General features: G+C 42.2%; 1 protein-coding gene across 1 annotated transcript in view; it reads right to left on the bottom strand.

Annotated features, from left to right (window-relative positions):
• Window positions 1-267: 267 nt before the first annotated feature.
• LOC134338245 (kelch-like protein 31) overlaps window positions 268-24,270 on the bottom strand; it is a 31,777-nt gene continuing 7,774 nt past the window's right edge. The window contains exons 2-3 of the mRNA XM_063033955.1: window positions 16,792-17,992; window positions 268-5,817 (exon numbers count right to left, since the gene is read on the bottom strand). Coding sequence (XP_062890025.1) covers window positions 5,085-5,817; window positions 16,792-17,978 — 1,920 coding nt within the window. The 5' untranslated portion in view covers window positions 17,979-17,992 and the 3' untranslated portion in view covers window positions 268-5,084. The remainder of the gene's footprint in view (window positions 5,818-16,791; window positions 17,993-24,270) is intronic.

The raw sequence follows: 24,270 nt of genomic DNA, 5'->3' as shown, positions 1-24,270 counted from the left end.
TCTCATTCTAATAGAGTTCATAGCTAGAATATTAATACAGTATTATGGTTCTGAGGATTTCTAATACTTTTTAAACTATCTAATATTGGTTCATTTTTCAGAGCAATTTTAAGAGTGCTTCAACTCAATCAATTGGCTAATTAATAGATTTTTAATTAGCCAATAGATTGAAATGAAGCACTCTTAAAAATTCAGTATGGCATTACATTGTGTAAAATCTATAAATGTGAGGGAAGTGATAAATACAATGAAAGCGCAGTGTTTACCATTTATATATTTTTATTCACACAAATAGTAAATCACCTTTTATGACAGTGAATATGCAAGGAGACAGACATTTTTGTAATGGATCAAGGCAATTTTCTTTTAAATTCAACAAACCATTTTTACTTTCTCTGTTGTTCACAAAACCTTTACTAACTTCAGTCACAGCCTGTCTACCAGTGTTATACTGTCTAAAGATTGGAAATGACTCCCTCTGGAGAAGAATGAAGTTTGGACAAGTGAAGCTTGATTTGACTGGTTGAAACCATTCCATTTAATCATATTGGAGAAATTTCAGTGCTGGTGTTGGCAAAGGGTTGGCAGGGGTGAGGGTTCTTAATAATTATCCTATTTGAATACAAATAAGATTTCGGTGAAATAATCTTATTCTAAAATTAGGAAATCTGTTCGGGTTCAATCTGGTTATTTTGTGTATTTGTTCCGTATTCATTTTTTCTCTCGTGATCGGTAATGCCTCTGTTGCCTTCCAAGTTAATATGCTAGCAATAGTAAATACAAAATTGGAAAATGTCAGCAGTAAAAGCTGAAGATAGTTCAACTGGTATCAAATGTTCATTTTACAGTGGTAACTTTCTTGAAGAGATATCATGTAGCTGACTTCTTTTTGATACACATCTCTATTTTCTGTACTTGCCTGATTCTTGAAGGCTGTAGTCAAGCCTTGACAGGATCTCAGTACATCAAAGGTGAGCTTGCAGTTGAATGCTAGACTGGTGATTTAGTGTAGTTCTCTGTAACGTTTCTCCCCCTACCTGTTTAATTCCTGTAAAACCCATACCCGGCAAATTCCAGCATTGATAATATTTTATTTGTACATTGCAAGGATATTTGAAATGTTTGTAACTTTGGCAAAAGAAACAGTATCAACTGTATTGCCATGTTTTTAAAAAAAAACACTGGACATTAGCTTTCATTAACAAGCAAGTCAACATTAACCTTTTTCAGTGACCTTTCTTATTCTCTTACATTAACTTCAACATTTAAAAATGCAATACCTTAAACTGCTCAAGATTCCATTAACTGCACTATAATCTTTCTTAAAGCTTCTTGCCTTTTCTTAAAACCAACACTAAAGCTTTTCACCACCATCACGGTTTTACCATCTTCACGTTTCTGAGATCCGTACAGAAATTACAATTTTTACTTGTAACTAAACTTGAAATGTAATTATATTCCAAGCTGAGTTAGGTTAAATGCAATTCTAGAATCAACAAAAAAATTAATTTTCTAGTTCTGTGTGTGGCATACGCCATTTTCCCACACACCGTCAGGATGCTCAGGTCTTCCATGTCACTATGCGTTAACACAATGAAAATCCCAAACTTTCTGACAGGACCTTGCTGCTCTTACTCTGAATGTGCTGGGACATTGGATTTGTCATGGAGTCTGGCAGTGGAGACAAAACCTCCTGCAAGTTTCCCAGACGTTATGTATACTAGAAAATCTGAACAATCCACAATGAAGCCATTCATTTCAAATAGAGAGGCAAGCAGGTTTTAGGTAACTTATTTCAAAAATCTAATTTAAATAAATGTACTTTCGTCTTTATAGTATGTTAAAGATTTTAATGTCAAAGTACTTCTGGGATTTATGGATGTATCAGGTCAGTATGTTCTCTCTGGGGATCCACTTGTGGCAGGGACAAGTAGATGAATGACTTGCAGCTCCCAGGAAATACTGAACCAACCAATATCATTCTGTTTTGAAGTACCTGCTGTCAGCTTTTATTTTTCTTCATGTCATGTCTAAAATCTTCCTAAATTCTGGACTAAATACATATTTTTATCTTTGTTCTGCATTTTAAGGGAGAGGATTAGACTAGGCTCAAGCATTTGCCACTGCTGGGATTTACACCACATCTTAATTAAGACAGATGTTGCAGTACTTAAAACAGAACATGGTGGGCTGAGCTATGTTTTGTTCCTCTTCCTATAATTGTTTAGCATTTTGTGTAATATTTTAGCTGTGAACCAATAACGTCATTAAAGCAAATTCACAAGTCTTTATCTTAAACTTGCAATATGATGGATAGTCTTTAGTTTGCCACATATTTGGTTAGATATTTTCAATCTATGATTGTTTGACCGTAAGAACCAAATGTCCCTCCTTTTTATTCACGTTCATTACAGCTATGTTTCATTTGATTTCCACCAAGGACTAATTCTTAAGCTCAATCCTCATTACTATTGGACGAACCATTTTATTCAATCCAGTTAAAAGTAAAGTTCTATGTAGGCAGAAATCTTCAGACTTGGTGAAGATTTGAACTCATTTAGGGAAATGACCATTTACATCTCCCATCCTGTTTTGTTCTTGGGATTCATTATTACTATTATTATTATTCATTATTATAAGTTTAAATTATGAGCTGAAAACATTCAGCGGGCCCAGCAGTATCAATGGACAATGGAAGGCTGAGTTAATATTTCAGGCACATGACTGTCCCTCTCCCAGTTTCTTATTTGTATTTTGAAAATCAAAAGCTGCAAATAATGGAAATCTGAAATAAAAACAAAGTACTGGGAATACTCAGTAGGTCAGTCCCCATGTTAGAAGAGAGGAACAACAATTGCGGTTTTGGGTCAACAGCCCTTCTTTGGAACTGAAAAGTTGAGATCTGTACGTGCTTTAATTTGGAGATAACAAAGGAAATGTTTTTGATGGGGTGGTGATCAAGTGTGCGGCTGAAGTAATTTAGTTAACAGATAAATGAGGACCATTGGTGGAAGAGAGGAAAATTCATGCTGGAATTGTGAGATGCAGAGTGATTGTTGAAAATCTGAAACAATGACTGCTGAAATATTCAGCAGCTCTATGGAGAGAAGGGGAAAAACAAATTTAATCCTATAGGTGGGTGAACTTACATCAGAGGTATTCAGTTCTCATAAAAGCAAAAAAAACAACAAAGGCTAGTTATCTAAAATATTGAACTCTGTGTCGAGCCCAAGGATTGCAACATGCCTGTAAAGAAAAGGTACAGGCTTATGCTGGGCTTCATTAGAAAAGTGGAGGAAGTTAAAGACAAAGTGTTCAGAGTTCCTGTTACTTTAATTCTCACTCTCAGTTTTCAGTCTTTGACTCCTGCACTATTTCAATGAAGCCCAGAGAAAGCTCAACGAATTGGAGCCCTCCTTTTATCTGGACACATTCCATCTGATGAGGTTTAACAGTAAATTCAACAATTTCAGATAACTACCCTCTCACGTTTATCAGAGAACAGTTCTGATGCAAAGTTACCCAGCTAAGGCATTAACTGTGAATTCTGGCTGTTCTGTATATCGAAGTTCCAGCATGATTCTTACTTTCTCTCTATTATGGTTATTAATTTTGGTGGCTTTGGAAAACATGCATCACAAGACCAACCTTTGGTCCACCCGATCACAGATGTTCTCTTTCTTTTCTCCATCCTTTGCAGTTTAAACCAAGTTCTTTCAATTCTTAAAAAGAGCTATTGACCTTGGACATCATATCTGCCTGACTTACTGAGTATTTCTAACACTATGTACTGATTTGTGTCTTGGCCTTCTGAATTGTTGGAGCTTGCACCAAGGAAACAGAATGGATTTTTCAACACCTTTTTAAAAAAATAAATGTTACTAAGGTAGAAAGAGAACTCCTTTCAATTCTGGGGCTTGGGGGAGTGTTAAAATGAACACACCAATAACATCTCAATCACTTTTCTGTTCATACTTGCTAACTTTATAGTTAAAAGTTCAAGCCTCAGGTGGTGATATACTGCATCTTCCCAATTTCTGTAAATAATGGAATTACTACAACATACCTTCCCTTCCTACTACATAAACGATTGCAAATATATCTATCTTAACGCTGTTTTTCACAACCTTATTATCACAGAGCTGATCAAAGTCAGCAACCCAAGATTCACACCTTTACTTCCATCAGCCAGTAACGCATCTGATTTAAATAATTGTTGTTCTTCTAAAATCAATTCTGGAAGACCCATTTTTTTAAAATCATTGAAATCAAAGAACCCATTCTTTAAATCATTGAGCTTTCATCTTAATTTTTGATGTTTGATTGATACATTTAAAATGATCAACAGAAGCAGTACCTGTAAGCCTTCCCAACTGGTTCGACGGTACCCAGTGAGGCTGCCTAAACATTGTCAAATGTTCAGCAAAGCTTTGTGGAGAGGCACGGCCATCACTACTCATTGGAAGTTAAGACCTTACCTTTTACGTACAAACAGTCACTACCTTGGAGATGTTAAAAAAGGGAGAATACAGATGTTCCTTTTCTGACTTCTGAACTCGAGATGTAACATACATTTTAAACTTAGTTTACTTTTTGACGGGTCTTCCTCACTCGAGCTGGTTAATATTGATGCAACTTTACCAAGTCTGTATTCCACAAGTAAAACCTTTTGTTCTCCACATACAAGTCATAATAGAATCAGATAATGCTTTTGATAGTCATTGTCCATGATTCATTGTGTCTTGGAGGCTCCCAAGGCCAGTGAATTGTTCAATTTGATAAGTAGATATGACTTTGCGTTTTGGACTACCTTCGCAAAAAATATTTGATGAAACTTGCTTGGAAAGTGAAAATATCTCTGCACTTCACAGTGTTGGGGGCGCAATTGTGGTTTAGAAGATTTGCTGAGCTCTTCCATACAGATAAAACTTTGTGGGTCGTAAGACAGAACCACCCGCTGCTTCAGCCTGATCTAGGATATTATTCATGGAATGGGGCAGGAATGGTGTAGTAACGTAGGGTTTAGATTCCTCAGCATGGGATGTGGGGGGAGATTTTTTTTTGTAATTAAAACATGAGGCTCATCAGATACTGATTGCTGCAGATGCCACAGAACTTGCTCTAGACTCTCTAAGTTTGTTGTTGGGTAACATGATGGTGCAACAAGAAACACCCACAGTGGCTTCGGGTAGATCATCTTCCTCAGTCCATTCATTCAGATCAGGGTTGTAGACTTGGATGCAACTCTGGTACTTTTTTGTACTTTCATTCCAGCCTCCAACTAGATGGATTCTGTCGTTCAGGGTTGTTGCACCTGCAGTGCTCACGCCAATCGATAGAGGAGCCACGTAGCTCCACTGGCCGTTGTAGGCACTGTAGCGTTCAGTCGTTAACACGTCAACTCGCTCACCGTGCGGCCCAAGCTGACTGCCACCCATCACGTAGCTATACTCGCCGAGGGTGATGGAACAGTGCCAGCCTCTCGGGGTGCTCAGGCTGGCACGGTCTTTCCATGTATCCGTTGTAGGGTCGTAGGTGCAAACAGTGCGGGAGTAGCCATTGTTAATGTAGCCACCAGATACCAGGATCTGCCCGTCATTCACTGCAGAAGCATGGCAGCAGCGGGAGACCTCCATTGGAGCCTTCATCTGCCACTGATTGGTGGAAGGGACGTAACATTCTATGGATGTTAGAGGACCTTCCAGATTCCGACCCCCCACAGCAAAGAGGAGGCCGTTATAAGCACACATGCTGAAGTGGGTTCGCTTCTGGAGCATGCTGGAGAGGTGAAACCAAGTATTGAAACGAGGATCATACCTGAAAAAGAATTTTAAAAAAAATCAGTGAATTTATAGATTTTTTGGAGAGACAGAATCAAGCTCATGATTTAATTAGATTTTGATTTTTGCATGGGAATTCATCGGCAATAAAGGCAAGATTCCCCATCGATAGCTGCCCACCATGCAAGGTTATGCATCAAAGATAATAAGGTTATGAATTTCATAACTATCAATCAATATCAGATATGATGTAAGGAAAAAGATCAAGAATGATTCCTGTGATTCCCTTTGCTATCATCTGATAAATTTGCAGATACATCCAAAAGGCTGAATATTAACAAGGCACTTCATTGGTCTTGATGGTAAGTGGCCTGTCCCAGGATGGTGAAAGACGCTGTATAAATGCAAGCCATTTAATTTTGCATTGACTATTCACTTGGATTTCTAATAAAAAAAGAGTTTTAGTAGTTTGTAGTAGGCCATGAGAAGTTTCAATGACTATGAAATAATTTACTTATACATTAAAGATGATCCCAGGGAAAGAAATATCTTTTTGAATCATAAACACGAGGAATTCTGCAGATGCTGGAAATTCAAGCAACACACATCAAAGTTGCTGGTGAACGCAGCAGGCCAGGCAGCATCTCTAGGAAGAGGTACAGTCGACGTTTTGGGCCGAGACCCTTCGTCAGGACTAACTGAAGGAAGAGTTAGTAAGAAATTTGAAAGTGGGAGAGGGAGGGGGAGATCTGAAATGATAGGAGAAGACAGGAGGGGGAGGGATGGAGCCAAGAGCTGGACAGGTGATTGGCAAAAGGGATATGAGAGGATCATGGGACAGGAGGCCCAGGGAGAAGGAAAAGTGGGAGGGGGGGAAAAACCCAGAGGATGGGCAAGGGGTATAGTTAGAGGGACAGAGGGAGAAAAAGGAGAGAGAGAGAGAAAGAATGTGTGTATATAAATAAATAACGGATGGGGTACAGGGGGAGGTGGGGCATTAGCGGAAGTTAGAGAAGTCAATGTTCATGCCATCAGGTTGGAGCCTACCCAGACAGAATATAAGGTGTTGTTCCTCCACGTCCCCCACTTTTCCTTCGCTATATCAACGACTGCATTGGCGCTGCTTCCTGCATGCATGCTGAGCTCGTTGACTTCATTAACTTTGCCTCCAACTTTCACCCTGCCCTCAAGTTTACCTGGTCCCTTCCCAACCCCTCCCTCCCCTTTCTAGATCTTTCTGTCTCTGTCTCTGGAGACAGCTTATCTACTGATGTCTACTATAAGCCTACTGACTCTCACAGCTATCTGGACTATTCCTCTTCTGACCCCGTCTCTTGCAAAAATGCCATCCCCTTCTCGCAATTCCTCCGTCTCCGCCGCATCTGCTCTCAGGATGAGGCTTTTCATTCCAGGACAAGGGAGATGTCCTCATTTTTTAAAGAAAGGGGCTTCCCTTCCTCCACCATCAACTCTGCTCTCAAATGCATCTCCCCCATTTCATGCACATCTGCTCTCACTCCATCCTCTCGTCACCCCTCTAGGAATAGGGTTCCCCTGGTCCTCACCTACCACCCCACCAGCCTCTGGGTCCAACATATTATTCTCCATAACTTCCGCCACCTCCAATGGGATCCCACCACTAAGCACATCTTTCCCTCCCCCCCCCTTTCCACAGGGATCGCTCCCTATGCGACTCCCTTGTCTATTCGTCCCCCCCCCCATCCCTCCCCACTGATCTCCCTCCTGGCACTTATCCTTGTAAGTGGAACAAGTGCTACACATGCCCTTACACTTCCTTCCTCACCACCATTCAGGGCCCCAGACAGTCCTTCCAGGTGAGGTGACACTTCACCTGTGAGTCGGCTGGGGTGATATACTGCGTCCGGTGCTCCCGATGTGGCCTTCTATATGTTGGCGAGACCCGACGCAGACTGGGAGATTGTTTTGCTGAACACCTCCGTTCTGTCCGCCAGAGAAAGCAGGATCTCCCAGTGGCCACACATTTTAATTCCACATCCCACTCCCATTCTGCTATGTCTATCCACGGCCTCCTCTACTGTACAGATGAAGCCACACTCAGGCTGGAGGAACACACCTTATATTCCATCTGGGTAGCCTGCAACCTGATGGCATGAACATTGACTTCTTTAACTTCCGCTAATGCCCCACCTCCCCCTCGTACCCCATCCGTTATTTATTTATATACACACATTCTTTCTCTCACTCTCCTTTTTCTCCCTCTGTCCCTCTAACTATACCCTTTGCCCATCCTCTGGGTTTTTCCCCCCCCCTCCCCCTTTTCCTTCTCCCTGGGCCTCCTGTCCCATGATCCTCTCATATCCCTTTTGCCAATCACCTGTCCAGCTCTTAGCTCCATCCCTCCCCCTCCTGTCTTCTCCTATCATTTTGGATCTCCCCCTCCCCCTCCCCTTCCCACTTTCAAATCTCTTACTAGCTCTTCCTTCAGTTAGTCCTGACAAAGGGTCTCGGCCTGAAACGCTGACTGTACCTCTTCCTAGAGATGCTGCGTTCACCAGCAACTTTGATCTTTTTGAATCAGACTATTTCATGAATTCAGGATATCCCAAATAACTTTTTTAGTGTCCTGAAATCACTCCTGCGAAATGGCGCACAGCAAGGTCCTACACTCAGTAATGTGAGAATATTGAGATAAACTGCTTTTTGTCATTGCAGGATGCAAATATTGGCCAGGCATATTTTTTTATTAAATTTGTAACACAATTTTTATTTTATCCACCTGAAATGGAGATGGATTCTCAGATTATCTGAAAGATGGCAACTCCAACAAATCTAGAGTGCTCAAATTGGAAATAAGAGTTTGAACTACTAAACTTTTAATTCAGAAGGTTGCTACCAATTACATGAAATAAAACCATAAGATATAGGAGCAGAAGCAGGCCATTTGGCCCATCGAGTCTGCTCTGCCATTCAATCATGGGCTGATCCAATTCTTCCAGCCATACCCACTCCCCTGCTTTCACTCCATACCCTTTGATGCCCTGGCTAATCAAGAACAGATCTATCTCTCCCTTAAATACACTTCATGACTTGGCCTCCACAGCTGCTCGTGGCAACAAATTCCACAGATTTACCACCCTTTGACTAAAGCACTTTCTCCGCATCTCTGTTCTAAATGGACGTCCTTCAATCCTGAAGTCGTGCCCTCTTGTCCTAGACTCCCCTACCATGGGAAATAACTTTGCCATATCTAATCTGTTCAGGACTTTTAATATTTAGAATGTTTCTATGAGATCCTCCCCTCATTCTCCTGAACTCCAGGGAATACAGCCCAAGAGCTGCCAGATGTTCCTCATACGGTAACCCTTCCATTCCTGGAATCATTCTCATGAATCTTCTCTGAACCCTCTCCAACATTTGTATATCCTTTCTAAAATAAGGAACCCAAAACTGCACACAATACTCCAAGTGTAGTCTCACGGGTGCTTTATAGAGCCTCAACATCACATCCCTGCTCTTATATTCTGTACCTCTAGAAATGAATGCCAACATTGCATTCACCTTCTTCACCACCGACTCAGCCTGGAAGTTAACCTTTAGGATATCCTGCACAAGGATTCACAAGTCCCTTTGCATTTCTGCATTTTGAATTCTCTTCCTATTTAAATAATAGTCTGCCCATTTACTTCTTCCACCAAAGTGCATGATCACCCTCTTTCCAATATTGTCTCATTTGCCACTTTTTTGCCCATTCCCCTAACCTATCTAAGTCTCTCTGCAGGCTCTGTTTCCTCAACACTACCCGCTCCTCCACCCATCTTTGTATCATCAGCAAAGAAATGAGTGAAGAAGCAGAGCCAAAAGGTTACATGTGTAGCAATTAACTTGGAATTAAGATGGAATAAAATGTTGAACCTTGCAAATGTTAGATTGAAAGTCTTTCCACCATTGGAGTTTGTTGGTTTATATGCAATATAGAACATAGAACAGTACAGCACATCACAGGCCCTTTGGTCCACAATATAGTGCCAACCTTTTAACCTTCTCCAAGATCAATCTAACACTTCCTTTTCAGGTGGCTCTCCAGTTTTCTATCATCCATGTGCCTATCTAAAAGTCTCTTAACTGCCTCTACTGCCATCCCCAACAGTACATTCCATGTACTTAACCATTCTCTGTGTTTAAAAAAAACTACCTCTGACACTCCCCCCTATCCTTAATCACTTTAAAAGCATATTCTCTCATATTAGCCATTACCCGCTATGCCTATTATCATTTTGTACACTTCTATCAAGTCTTCTCTCATTCTCCTTCATTCCAAGGAGAAAAGGTCTAACTCATTTAGTCTTTCCTCATAAGACATGTTCTCTAACCCAGCAGAATCCTGGTAAATCTCTGCATTCTCTTTAAAACTTTCACTTCCTTCCTATAATGAGACGAGAACTGAACACAATACTCCAAGTGTAATCTAATCAGAGTTTTGCAAAGTTCCATTACCTTGCCACTCTCGAGCTCAATCCCCAATTAATGAAGGTCAACGCATCATACACCTTAACCACCCTATCTACTTTTGCAGCAGCTTTGCGAGATGAATAGACTTGGACACCAGGAACCTCCTGTTCCTCCACACTGCTAAGAATCCTGCCATTAATTTTGTACCCTACCATCAAGTTCAACCTTCCAAAGTGTATCACTTCAAACTTTCATGGATTGAATTCCATCTGCCCAGCTCTGCATCCTGTCCATATCCCATTGTAATCTACAACGAACTTCTACACTCTCCACAAAACCACCAACCTCCGTGTCATCTGCAAACTTACTAACCCACACTTCCACTGTCATCTAAGTTATTTATAAAAATCACAAATGGCAGGGGTCCCAGAACAGATTCCCATGGAACACCACTGGTCATGGATGTCTGGACAGACCCTTTCTGTGGGCAAGCTAACTTAGAACCCATGCAGCCAAGTTTCCTTGGATCCGATGCCTACTGAGCTTCTGAATGAGCCTACCATACCAAAAGCCTTACTAAATTCCATATAGATCACATCCACCACTCTACCTTCATCAATTTGTTAGGTTACTTTCTCAAAAAAAGCAATCATTCTCATAATGCACGATCTGCCCTCACAAAGCCCCGCTGACTATCCCTAATCAGACAGTGCTTCTCTAAATGCTTGTAAATCCTGTCTCTAAAAATCCTCTCCAATCGTTTGTCCTCCATTGATGTAAGTCTCAATGGTGTATAGTTCCCAGGATTACCTCTATTACCTTTCCTGGACAAAGGAATAACATTTGCCATCCTGCAATCTTCCAGTACTACTCTTGTGTCCAGTGAGGATGCGAAGATCATTGCCTATGGCACAGCAGTCTCCTCTCTTGCTTCCTGTAGTAACCTGGGATATATCCCATCTGGTCCCAGGGACTTAACTATCCTTATGTTTTTCAAAAGTTTCAACACTGTCTCTTTCCTAGCTTTGACATGTTCCAGCCCATTTTCCAATTCTACGCTGAACTCACATTCATCAAGGTCCCTCTCCTGGTGATTACCACAGCAAGTATTTATTAAGGACCTCCACTACCTCCTCTAACTCCAAGCATATGTCTCCTCTTTTATCCCTCCCCTCACTCCAGTCATCCTTCTGCTCTTCAGGTACATGTAGAATGCTTTAAGATTTTCTCTAATCTTACTTGCCAAGACCTTCTTGTGTCCCCTTCTAACTCAACTAAGGCACTTCTTAACCTCCTTCCTGGCTACCTTATTACTACCAAGAACCCTGTCTGATCTGAGCCCACTAAGGATGTGCCAGTCAATATTAGGGAAGTTAAAGCCACCCATAATTGGAGCAGGGGGCAGGGATTCAAGTTTTTGGATCATTGGGACCTCGTTTGGCGCAGGCGTGACCTGTACAAAAAGGACGGGTTACACTTGAATCCTAGGGGGACCAATATCCTGGCAGGGAGATTAGCGAGGGCTACTGAGGTGAATTTAAACTAGAATGGTTGGGGGGTGGGAATCAAATTAAAGAGGCTAGGCGTGAGGAGGTTAGTTCACAACAGGGGGATGGGAACCAGTGCAGAGAGACAGAGGGGTGTAAAGTGAGGGTAGAAGCAAAAAGTACTAAGGAAAAGTACTAAAAAGTAAAAGTGGCAGGCCGACAAATCCAGGGCAAGCATTAAAAAGGGCCACTTTTCAACATAATTGTATAAGGGCTAAGAGAGTTGTAAAAGAGCGCCTGAAGGCTTTGTGTGTCAATGCAAGGTGCATTCGTAATAAGGTGGATGAATTGAAAGTGCAGATTGTTATTAATGATTATGATATAATTGGGATCACAGAGACATGGCTCCAGGGTGACCAAGGATGGGAGCTCAACGTTCAGGGATATTCAATATTCAGGAGGGATAGACATGAAGGAAGGGGAGGTGGGGTGGCGTTGCTGGTTAAAGAAGAGATTAACGCAATAGAAAGGAAGGACATAAGCCGGGAAGATGTGGAATCGATATGGGTAGAGCTGTGTAACACTAAGGGGCAGAAGACGCTGGTGGGAGTTGTGTACAGGCCACCTAACAGTAGTAGTGAGGTCGGAGATGGTATTAAACAGGAAATTAGAAATGTGTGCAATAAAGGAACAGCAGTTATAATGGGTGACTTCAATCTACATGTAGATTGGGTGAACCAAATTGGTAAAGGTGCTGAGGAAGAGGATTTCTCGGAATGTATGCGGGATGGATTTTTGAACCAACATGTCGAGGAACCGACTAGAGAGCAGGCTATTCTGGACTGGGTTTTGAGCAATGAGGAAGGGTTAATTAGCAATCTTGTCGTGAGAGGCCCCATGGGTAAGAGTGACCATAATATGGTGGAATTCTTCATTAAGATGGAGAGTGACATAGTTAATTCAGAAACAAAGGTTCTGAACTTAAAGAGGGGTAACTTTGAAGGTATGAGACGTGAATTAGCTAAGATAGACTGGCAAATGACACTTAAAGGATTGACGGTGGATATGCAATGGCAAGCATTTAAAGGTTGCATGGATGAACTACAACAATTGTTCATCCCAGTTTGGCAAAAGAATAAATCAAGGAAGGTAGTGCACCTGTGGCTGACAAGAGAAATTAGGGATAGTATCAATTCCAAAGAAGAAGCATATAAATTAGCCAGAGAAAGTGGCTCACCTGAGAACTGGGAGAAATTCAGAGTTCAGCAGAGGAGGACAAAGGGCTTAATTAGGAAGGGGAAAAAAGATTATGAGAGAAAACCGGCAGGGAACATAAAAACTGACTGTAAAAGCTTTTATAGATATGTAAAAAGGAAAAGACTGGTAAAGACAAATGTAGGTCCCCTACAGACAGAAACAGGTGAATTGATTATGGGGAGCAAGGACATGGCAGACCAATTGAATAATTACTTTGGTTCTGTCTTCACTAAGGAGGACATAAATAATCTTCCAGAAATAGTAGGGGACAGAGGGTCCAGTGAGATGGAGGAACTAAGTGAAATACATGTTAGTAGGGAAGTGGTGTTAGGTAAATTGAAGGGATTGAACGCAGATAAATCCCCAGGGCCAGATGGTCTGCATCCTTGAGTGCTTAAGGAAGTAGCCCAAGAAATAGTGGATGCATTAGTGATAATTTTTCAAAACTCGTTAAATTCTGGACTAGTTCCTGAGGATTGGAGGGTGGCTAATGTAACCCCACTTTTTAAAAAAGGAGGGAGAGAGAAACCGGGGAATTATAGACCGGTTAGCCTAACATCGGTGGTGGGGAAACTGCTGGAGTCAGTTATCAAAGATGTGATAACAGCACATTTGGAAAGCGGTGAAATCATCGGACAAAGTCAGCATGGATTTGTGAAAGGAAAATCATGTCTGACGAATCTCAGAATTTTTTGAGGATGTAACTAGTAGAGTGGATAGGGGAGAACCAGTGGATGTGGTATATTTGGATTTTCAAAAGGCTTTTGACAAGGTCCCACACAGGAGATTAGTGTGCAAACTTAAAGCACACGGTATTGGGGGTAAGGTATTGATGTGGATGGAGAATTGGTTAGCAGACAGGAAGCAAAGAGTGGGAATAAACAGGACCTTTTCAGAATGGCAGGCGGTGACTAGTGGGGTACCGCAAGGCTCAGTGCTGGGACCCCAGTTGTTTACAATATATATTAATGACTTGGATGAGGGAATTAAATGCAGCATCTCCAAGTTTGCAGAAGACACGAAGCTGGGTGGCAGTGTTAGCTGTGAGGAGGATGCTAAGAGGATGCAGAGTGACTTGGATAGGTTGGGTGAGTGGGCAAATTCATGGCAGATGCAATTTAATGTGGATAACTGTGAAGTTATCCACTTTGGTGGCAAAAATAGGAAAACAGATTATTATCTGAATGGTGGCCGATTAGGAAAAGGGGAGGTGCAACGAGACCTGGGTGTCATTATACACCAGTCATTGAAAGTGGGCATGCAGGTACAGCAGGCGGTGAAAAAGGCGAATGGTATGCTGGCATTTATAGCGAGAGGATTTGAGTACAGGAGCAGGGAGGTACTACTGCAGTTGTACAAGGCCTTGGGGAGACCACACCTGGAGTATTGTGTGCAGTTTTGGTCCCCTAATCTGAGGCTAGACATCCTTGCCATAGAGGGAGTACAAAGAAGGTTCACCAGATTGATTCCTGGGATGGCAGGACTTTCATATGAAGAAAGACTGGATGAACTAGGCTTGTACTCGTTGGAATTTAGAAGATTGAGGGGGGATCTGATTGAAACATATAAAATCCTAAAGGGATTGGACAGGCTAGATGCAGGAAGATTGTTCCCGATGTTGGGGAAGTCCAGAACAAGGGGTCACAGTTTGAGGATAAAGGGGAAGCCTTTTAGGACCGAGATTAGGAAAAACTTCTTCACACAGAGAGTGGTGAATCTGTGGAATTCTCTGCCACAGGAAACAGTTGAGGCCAGTTCATTGGCTATATTTAAGAGGGAGTTAGATATGGCCCTTGTGGCCACGGGGATCAGGGGGTATGGAGGGAAGGCTGGGGCGGGGTTCTGAGTTGGATGATCAGCCATGATCATAATAAATGGCGGTACAGGCTCAAAGGGCCAAATGGCCTACTCCTGCACCTATTTTCTATGTTTCTATGTTTCTATGACAACAACCTTGTTACTTTTTCACCTTTCCAACATCTGCCTACTGATCTGCTCCTCAGTGTCACTGTTGCTATTGGAGGACCTATGGAATACTCCCAATAAAGTGATTGTTCCCCTCTTCATTCTGACTTCTTCCCACACTTACTCAATGGACTACCTTTCCACAATGTCCTCCTTTTCTGCAGCTATGATACTAACTCTGATTAGTAACACCACTTCCCCACTTCTTTTAGAAACATCCAAATCCTGGGACATCCAACAGCCAACCCTGGTCCTTGTGACAACCAAATCTCTGTAATGCCACAGCATCATAGCTCCAAGTACTGATCCATGCTGTAAGTTCATCACCATTTATTGATGGGTGAATCATCTTCATATTCAAATTTAGATACATCAGTAGTGCTAAATAACCTAGCCTTATAAGAGAGAGGCCCTCCATTGGCTGAGGTCAACCCAGCTGTTTATGTGATATGCAAGCCAGGGCAGTATGATATGGAAAGCAAGCTGTTGTTCATGTAGCAGGCTCCCCCTCTCCACACAGCTGATGAATCCAAAGGAATGGCAGAGGCCAATACAGTTTGGCACCAACAGTGCTGCAGGATTTGCTAGTCGGCGCTGAACTCAACATAAGACTGCCTTGGGATCTCCAGCTCCGTATTTTTTCTCGGGGTTTGCTCCTGAAGCTTTCCCCGTCAGTGGGTATAGCTGCAAGGCAGTAGAAGTTTGAGATCACAGATCTCCTTCTCCTGAATGAGCTGTCAATCACAGCTGAAGAGCCTTATTTGCCCAAAGCGACCGGTTTTAAGTCACCAGTAGCCTGCCTTTGCCCCTTCTCCTGTCGGTAGAAACGGTTCCACTGGGCTTAGTAGCTAAGCCACACGTGGAGGCTAGGAGCTGGACTTGGTCGTCAGAGGCTATTTGAGACGCACGCCATTGGGAGCATTTAATAGGTAGTGGGAGCTTGTCCCCACTACTCCTCCCCCCAGCTGTGACAACCTTAAGAAAGCACTTAACAAACTTAAGGAACCTGCCTTATTACCCTTGACTTTTGCCAAAGATTAAATAAATCTCATTCCAAAGCTCAAAAAATTATAATTCGAGTCCAAAATATTGTAATGGGCAGCAGTAAACTTGGGAAAATTCGGGAGCATCCCAAAAAATATCCAACAAACTTGAAAACACCGTTCTTCAGATTCTAATAAAGTGCCACGGGAAATCCCATGATTATAAAAGTCTTCCATCGGGTTTTCAGTCTTCTGGAATTGAATCCATAATGTTTTACTTCATATCTGTGGTCACTAGTGCTGTGCTGCATTGATGGCTTTTAATATAGTAGCAACCACAACCCTTAACGTATTTGGATAACTTTGCACATCAGATTAGGAACGTATATAAATGTCAATTACTTTTGTATTTTAAGTATCTTTTACTTTTTCAAAATTATGTTAAAGATCTGATTGCTTTATAACTTGGAGGTCTATGGTTATATTCTCTGCTGTTATTCAGTCCCACTGCTTAGAACTTATCATGCATCAAAGACCATTCATGTATTAAGAAGAATGAAATGCAACTCTTATCAGCATTTTCCAATTTACTGTAAATGTAATCTACTTATGAATATCCTGAGAATATGAAAGGTATTTAAATACACGCAAGCACTTCTATCATGAAAAACATGCATCCCTGATGTAGTAAATGGTTGGATTCATGGTTAGGGTTATAGAGTTATACAGCATATCTACATTTGGCCTATATCTGTCCAAACTTTTCTATTCATATACCTGTCTACATATGTTTTAAACATTGTTCTTGAATAGATCTTAGTCCTTACTTTTCAAAGCTTTAAAAATGTGTTTACTAACATAGTCCAGTGGACAATGGATTCATTTTACCTGCTTAAATTGCTGACAGCGTGTTTAGCCTGATTTCTGGCATCGTTTTGATCTTCACCACCAGCCACATACAAAAAGCCATCCATCACCACTACACATTGATTGAAGCTCTTGGCTGGCATTTCTGCAAGTTTGTTCCATCCATTTTCAGGGTCTCTGTATAAGATTTCTCTGCTCAAAGCCTTCTCAGTCAAAGCTGGCCGACCACCCACAGTTACCAATACCTTCTGTCCCCCTCTCAGCTTTGTTCTTCTGGACTGCATCAAGTTCTGTTGATAAGGCAGGAGGTGGTAGTTCATGGCATTAACTAGAAGTCGATGGCAGTCGGGATCTTGCATCATACATGGGATAGGTTGAACATAACTGACCAGATCATGAGCTGAAATGGTTCCAAATCTGATATTACTCAGCAAATCAGCTGCTTGTTTCACCCTCTTGGAGTCAAACTGCAACCACTTCATAGCAATTTGGAAAGCAGTGAGCTCAGAGGGCAGCTGCAGGCTATCATCCATCAACAAGTCACTAATTTGGTCATAAGTCAGCTTCATGAATTGATCATTCTCCGAAAACTCCAAGAAATTTTCACGGATAAATTTCCTCACTGATTCTTTAACCTGCTTGAGCCCATATGTTCCGGCAATGTTGGAGATGTACATGCAGTTTTCTACATTAATTTCTTGAATAAGGAAGTCAGCGCACATGTTGATCAAGGTATACATTTGGAATTGGGTGGCAGTAGCAATGGTGCATCCAATGGTGTAAAGAGACAAACTGAGTGTCCCTGTGTAGGCATAGCTTATGGCAGAGGCCAAACCCAAAGGTGACACATCATTGACATCTACGCATTGGACAGATGGATCTTTCTTTAGCATACTGCGGAAATAATCACTGCAAGCTGCCATCACCACTTTGTGAACGTAATAGGATTTGTTTTTTGTGGATAGTGTGAGATCAGAGAGGAGTCTCTCCTGGCGCATCCTGTTGATTTCCTCCAAGATGATGGAACCATGGTTGGGATTGGTGATTTCCGTGGCTGTGCATCGAAATCCATTTGATCCACTATCGAAGAGAGTATTGAGATGGTTCAGTTGGTCTATATCAATGGTGGTTTCCTCAACAATACTTATTTTTGGTAATTCATTCTTTTCACTTTTGTTTTTTTTGGTACTTTTCTTCTTTGGTGCCATTATGACAATTCGGTCTAAAAGTAGAAATTCAACAGTTTTAATTACAATTTACAGTTCTTCTGCCTATTCAGAACATAGAAGCAAGCTACGTGATATTTTCCTCTTCAAAATTTAGAATTGTCAAATATTTTAAGATTCATTACTTTTCTTATTGGAACGCATGTCAGGGAAGGTTCATTCAAATTGTACAGTTCTCAAGCATATCTTAAATGCTGTTTCAGTTCTGGTCAGTAAGCAAGACGGATTCAAGATATGAGGATGAAAGGCAAATTCAGAAGTCTGGATTATGGGCAAGAATAAGAGAACGTGCTCTTTATAATCTCTTTAAAGGAGGGATCTGTGCTGGTATGTGGTATAGAATATGTTATAATATGCAAATTACTTAAATTTTAAAGCAATCAAATGAAAATTTAACCTTGTATTAGAACAGGGGTTCCAACCTTTTTTATGCCATGGACCCCTCCCATTGACCGAGGGGTCCATGCACCATAGGTTGAGAACCTCTATATTAGGTAAACAAAAACAGCAATCATAATCTTTAGTGGAGTTCTGTTTCGAATAGTGGAAACAAAATTCTAGAATTTTAAAAAATAGTCTAGTTACACTGGGGACATCTGGTTGCATATACTAAAGATGGATTAAATAGTCTTCATTTGCATTTAACTTACAAAAAGTTGCCAACAACTATTCAAATAGCTAATTATAAACTATTACAGCATTTCACATTATCAATATAGAATCTCTTTTTCTTTTGAGCGTGATTGATTCAGTGAATGTTTTGTCTATTCAAAGATATCTATTTTTAGATAAAGCATTACAGCACCTGTGATCCCTTAAAAAAACATTTAAGACCATAAGGTCATAAGATACAGGAGCAGAATTAGGCCATTTGGCCCATCGCATCTGTTCCACCATTTTATCACGGCTGATCCAATTTTCGTCTCAGCCCCAATCTCCTGCCTTCTTCCTGTATCCCTTCACGCCCTGATCAATCAAGAATCTATCATCCTCTGCCTTAAATATATAAAGACTTGGCCTCCACAGCTGCTTGTGGCAAAGATTTCCACAGATTCACCACCGTCTAGCTAAAGCAATTCCTCCTCATCTCTGTTCTAAAAGGATGCCCCATTATTCTGAGAATGTGTCCTTTGATCTTAGACTCTCCCACCATAGGAAACATCCTCTCTAAATCCACTCTGTCAAGGCCTTTCAACATTCAATAGGTTTCAATGAGGTCACCCTTCATTCTTCTGAATTCTAGTGAGTACAGGTCCAGAGCCATCAAACGCTCTTCATATGACAAGCCATTCAATCCTGGAATCATTTTCATGAACCCCCTTTAAACTCTCTCCAGTTTCAGCACATCCTTTCTAAGATTAGAGGCACAAAACTGCTCCAAGTGAGGCCTCACCAGTGCTTTATAAATCTCAACATTACATCCTTTCTTTTCTATTCTAGTCCTCTTGAAATAAATGCTGACTTCACATTAGCCTTCCTCCCCACAGACTCAACCTTCAAATTAACCTTTAGGGAATCCTGCACAAGGACTCCCAAGTCCCTTTGCGCCTCAGCTTTTTGTATCTTCTCTCCATTCAGAAAATAGTCAAGCCTTTCATTTTTTTCTACCAAATGGCATGGCCATACACTTCCTGACACTGTATTCCATCTGTCATTTCTTTGCCCATTCCCCTACTCTGTCTAAGTCCTCTGTAGCCTTTCTACTTCCTCAAAACTACCTGCCCCTCCACCTATCTTCTTATCTTCTGAAAACTTTGCAACAAAACCATTAATTCTATCACCCAAATCATTGACATATTAAAAGAACTGGTCCCAAAACAGACCCCTGTGGAACACCACTAGTCACTGGTAGCCAACCTGAAAAAGCTCCCTTTATTTCCACTCTTTGCCTCCTGCCAATCAGCCACTGCTTTATCCATGTTAGAATCTTTCCTGTAATACCAAGGGCTCGTAGCTTGTTAAGCAGCCTCATGTGTGGCACCTTATCAAAGGCCTTTGGAAAATCCAAGTATACAACATCAACCAATTGTCCTTTGTCTATCCTGCTTGATGTTTCTTCAAAGGATTCCAACAAATTTGTCACGGAAGATTTATCCTTGAGGAAACCATGCTGACTATGGTCTATTTTACCATGTGCCTCCAAGTACCCTGAAACCGCATCCTTAACAACTAATTCCAACATCTTCCCAACCACTGAGGGCAGACTAACTGGCCTATAGTTTACTTTCTTTTGCCTCTCTTCCTTCTTGGAGAGTGGAGCAACATTTGCAATTTTCCAGTATTCCAGAACCATTGCAGAATTTAGTGACTCTTGAAAGATCATTACTAATGCCTCCATATTCATTTCAGCCATCCATTTCAGAACCCTGGCATGTACACCATCTGGTCCAGGTGACTTATCTACCTTCAGACCTTTCAGTTTCCCAAGAACCATCTCTCCAGTAATGGTAACTTCACACACTTCATGACCCCTGACACTTGGAACTTCCATTATACTGCTAGTGTCTTCCACAGTAAAAACTGATGCAAAATACCTATTCAGTTTATCTGCCATTTCTTTGTCCCCCATCACTACGTTTCCAGCATTGTTTTCCAGCAGTCCAAAATCCACTGTTGCCTGTCTTTTACACTTTAGGAATCTGAAGAAACTTTTGATATCCTCTTTAATATTATTGGCTAGCTTAATTTTGTATTCCATCTTTACTTTCTTAATCAACACACATCAAAGTTGCTGGTGAACGCAGCAGGCCAGGCAGCATCTGTAGGAAGAGGTGCAGTCGACGTTTCAGGCCGAGACCCTTCGTCAGGACTAACTGAAGGAAGAGTGAGTAAGGGATTTGAAAGTTGGAGGGGGAGGGGGAGATCCAAAATGATAGGAGAAGACAGGAGGGGGAGATATAGAGCCAAGAGCTGGACAGGTGATAGGCAAGAGGGGATACGAGAGGATCATGGGACAGGAGGTCCGGGAAGAAAGACAAGGTGGGGGGGACCTAGAGGATGGGCAAGAGGTATATTCAGAGGGCCAGAGGGAGAAAAAGGAGAGTGAGAGAAAGAATGTGTGCATAAAAATAAGTAACAGATGGGGTACGACAGGGAGGTGGGGCCTTAGCGGAAGTTAGAGAAGTCGATGTTCATGCCATCAGGTTGGAGGCTACCCAGACGGAATATAAGGTGTTGTTCCTCCAACCTGAGTGTGGCTTCATCTTTACAGTAGAGGAGGCCGTGGATAGACATGTCAGAATGGGAATGGGATGTGGAATTAAAATGTGTGGCCACTGGGAGATCCTGCTTTCTCTGGCGGACAGAGCGTAGATGTTCAGCAAAGCAGTCTCCCAGTCTGCGTCGGGTCTCGCCAATATATAAAAGGCCACATCGGGAGCACCGGACGCAGTATATTACCCCAGTCGACTCACAGGTGAAGTGTTGCCTCACCTGGAAGGACTGTTTGGGGCCCTGAATGGTGGTAAGGGAGGAAGTGTAAGGGCATGTGTAGCACTTGTTCCACTTACACGGATAAGTGCCAGGAGGGAGATCAGTGGGGAGGGATGGGGGGGACGAATGGACAAGGGAGTTGCGTAGGGAGCGATCCCTGCGGAATGCGGGGGGGGGGAGGGAAAGATGTGTTTAGTGGTGGGATCCCGTTGGAGGTGGTGGAAGTTACGGAGAATAATATGTTGGACCCGGAGGCTGGTGGGGTGGTAGGTGAGGACCAGGGGAACCCTATTCCTAGTAGGGTGGCGGGAGGATTGAGTGCAACTCCCTTGTCCATTCGTGCCCCCCCCCCCCCCCCACTGATCTCCCTCCTGGCACTTATCCGTGTAAGCGGAACAAGTGCTACACATGCCCTTACACTTCCTCCCTTACCACCATTCAGGGCCCCAAACAGTCCTTCCAGGTGAGGCAACACTTCACCTGTGAGTCGACTGGGGTGATATACTGCGTCCGGTGCTCCCGATGTGGCCTTTTATATATTGGCGAGACCCGACGCAGACTGGGAGACCGCTTTGCTGAACATCTACGCTCTGTTCGCCAGAGAAAGCAGGATCTCCCAGTGGCCACACATTTTAATTCCACATCCCATTCCCATTCTGACATGTCTATCCACGGCCTCCTCTACTGTAAAGATGAAGCCACACTCAGGTTGGAGGAACAACACCTTATATTCCGTCTGGGTAGCCTCCAACCTGATGGAATGAACATCGACTTCTCTAACTTCCGCTAAGGCCCCACCTCCCTCTCGTACCCCATCTGTTACTTATTTTTATGCACACATTCTTTCTCTCACTCTCCTTTTTCTCCCTCTGTCCCTCTGAATATACCTCTTGCCCATCCTCTGGGTCCCCCCACCTTGTCTTTCTTCCCGGACCTCCTGTCCCATGATCCTCTCGTATCCCCTTTTGCCTATCACCTGTCCAGCTCTTGGCTCTATCCCTCCCCCTCCTGTCTTCTCCTATCATTTTGGATCTCCCCCTCCCCCTCCAACTTTCAAATCCCTTACTCACTCTTCCTTCAGTCAGTCCTGATGAAGGGTCTCGGCCTGAAACGTCGACTGCACCTCTTCCTACAGATGCTGCCTGGCCTGCTGCGTTCACCAGCAACTTTGATGTGTGTTGCTTGAATTTCCAGCATCTGCAGAATTCCTGTTGTTTACTTTCTTAATGACTTTTTTAGTTGCCTTCTGTTGGTTTTTAAAAGGTTCCCGATCCTATATCTTCCCACTCATTTTTGCTCTATTATATGCCCTCTCTTTGGCTTTTATACTGGCTTTGATTTCTCTTGTTAGCCAGTTGTGTCATCTTTCCGTTAGAACACTTCTTCCTCTTTGGTATGTATATATCCTGTGCCTTCCGAATTGCTTCCAGAAATTCCAGCCGTTGCTGCCCTGCTGTCATCCCTGCCGGTGTTCTTTTCCAATCATTTCTGGCCAACTCATCTCTTGTGCTTCTGTAATACCCTTTACTCCACTGTAATACTGCTACATCTGACTTTAGCTTCTCCTTTTCAAATTTCAGGGTGAATTCAATCATATTATGATCATTTCCCTCTAAGGGTTCTTTTACCTTAAGCTCTCTAATCAATTCTGGTTCATTGCACAACACCCAATCCAGAATAGCTGATCCCCTAGTGGGCTCAACATTCAACTGCTCTAAAAGGCCATCTAATATGCACTCTAGAAATTCCCCCTCCTGGAATTCGGCACCAACCTGATTTTCCCAATATATCTGCATATTAAAATCCCCCATGTCTATTGTAACATTGCTCTTTTGTGCATTTTCTATCTCCCATTGTAATTTGTAGATCACATCCTCACTACTGTTTGGAGGTCCGTATACAACTCCCATCAGGGTCTTTTTACCCTTGCAGTTCCTTCGCTCTATCCACCTTCTGACACTATGTCACCTGTTTCTAATGATTTGACTTCACTTTTTACCAACAGAGCAACGCTGCCCCTCATCCTTCTTGCCCATCCTTTTCATGTATCCTTGGGCGTTAAACTCCTAGCTATATTCTCCTTTCAGCCATGATTCAGTACCTGCCAATCTGCAGCTGCGCTACAAGTTCATCCACCTTATTCCGTATACTGTATGCATTCAAATACAACACCTTCAGTCCTGTATTCACTCTTTTCAATTTTGTCTGCCTTTTACACTGCAACTTATCCTGTTGACTGCAATTTTGCCCTATCAACAGCCTCTCCTCACTACACATTGCCTCTGTTTGTAAACCAGCTACCTCATTTTCAGCACTATCATCCTCCTTTCCTACGATACTTCTTGCATTGAAATATATGCAGCTCAGGACACTAGTTGCACCATGCTCAACCTTAGGATTCCGAACTTTATCTGAGGTCTTACCAGGACAACTTGTGACAATCATATAGGTTTGTAACTCTTTGAGTGATTAATGCTTTATTGTTTCTTCAAAAGAAGCAACAAGTTGTTTAAGATATACATACATTTGTAAAATGATCAAAATATGACTATTAATTTAATAGTGATCTCAAGGTTACATCTACGACCAGTCTATTGAAGAAGAAGATTCCAACAAGCAATTAAGTCCTTGTCAGACGCAGCAGAAGAAAGCAGCAATTGGATTTGGATTGAAAGGAAAGACAACTGGGCTGCAAGATGAAGACAGGAGGGTATGGAACTGAGGGGGGTGTATCTGGGACGCCAGGTAGCACCGTTGAGCCCTCTGGAGACGTCGTGGGCTTATCAACGAAACGTCAAAGAAGGAGGGTGCCCACCTGATGACCCTGATGACGTACCATCCC

This window comes from Mobula hypostoma, chromosome 26, assembly GCF_963921235.1.
Source record: "Mobula hypostoma chromosome 26, sMobHyp1.1, whole genome shotgun sequence".
Taxonomy (NCBI): Eukaryota; Metazoa; Chordata; class Chondrichthyes; order Myliobatiformes; family Myliobatidae; genus Mobula; species Mobula hypostoma.
Note: the sequence above shows the minus strand (reverse complement) of the source record. Positions and strands in the feature narration are given on the sequence as shown.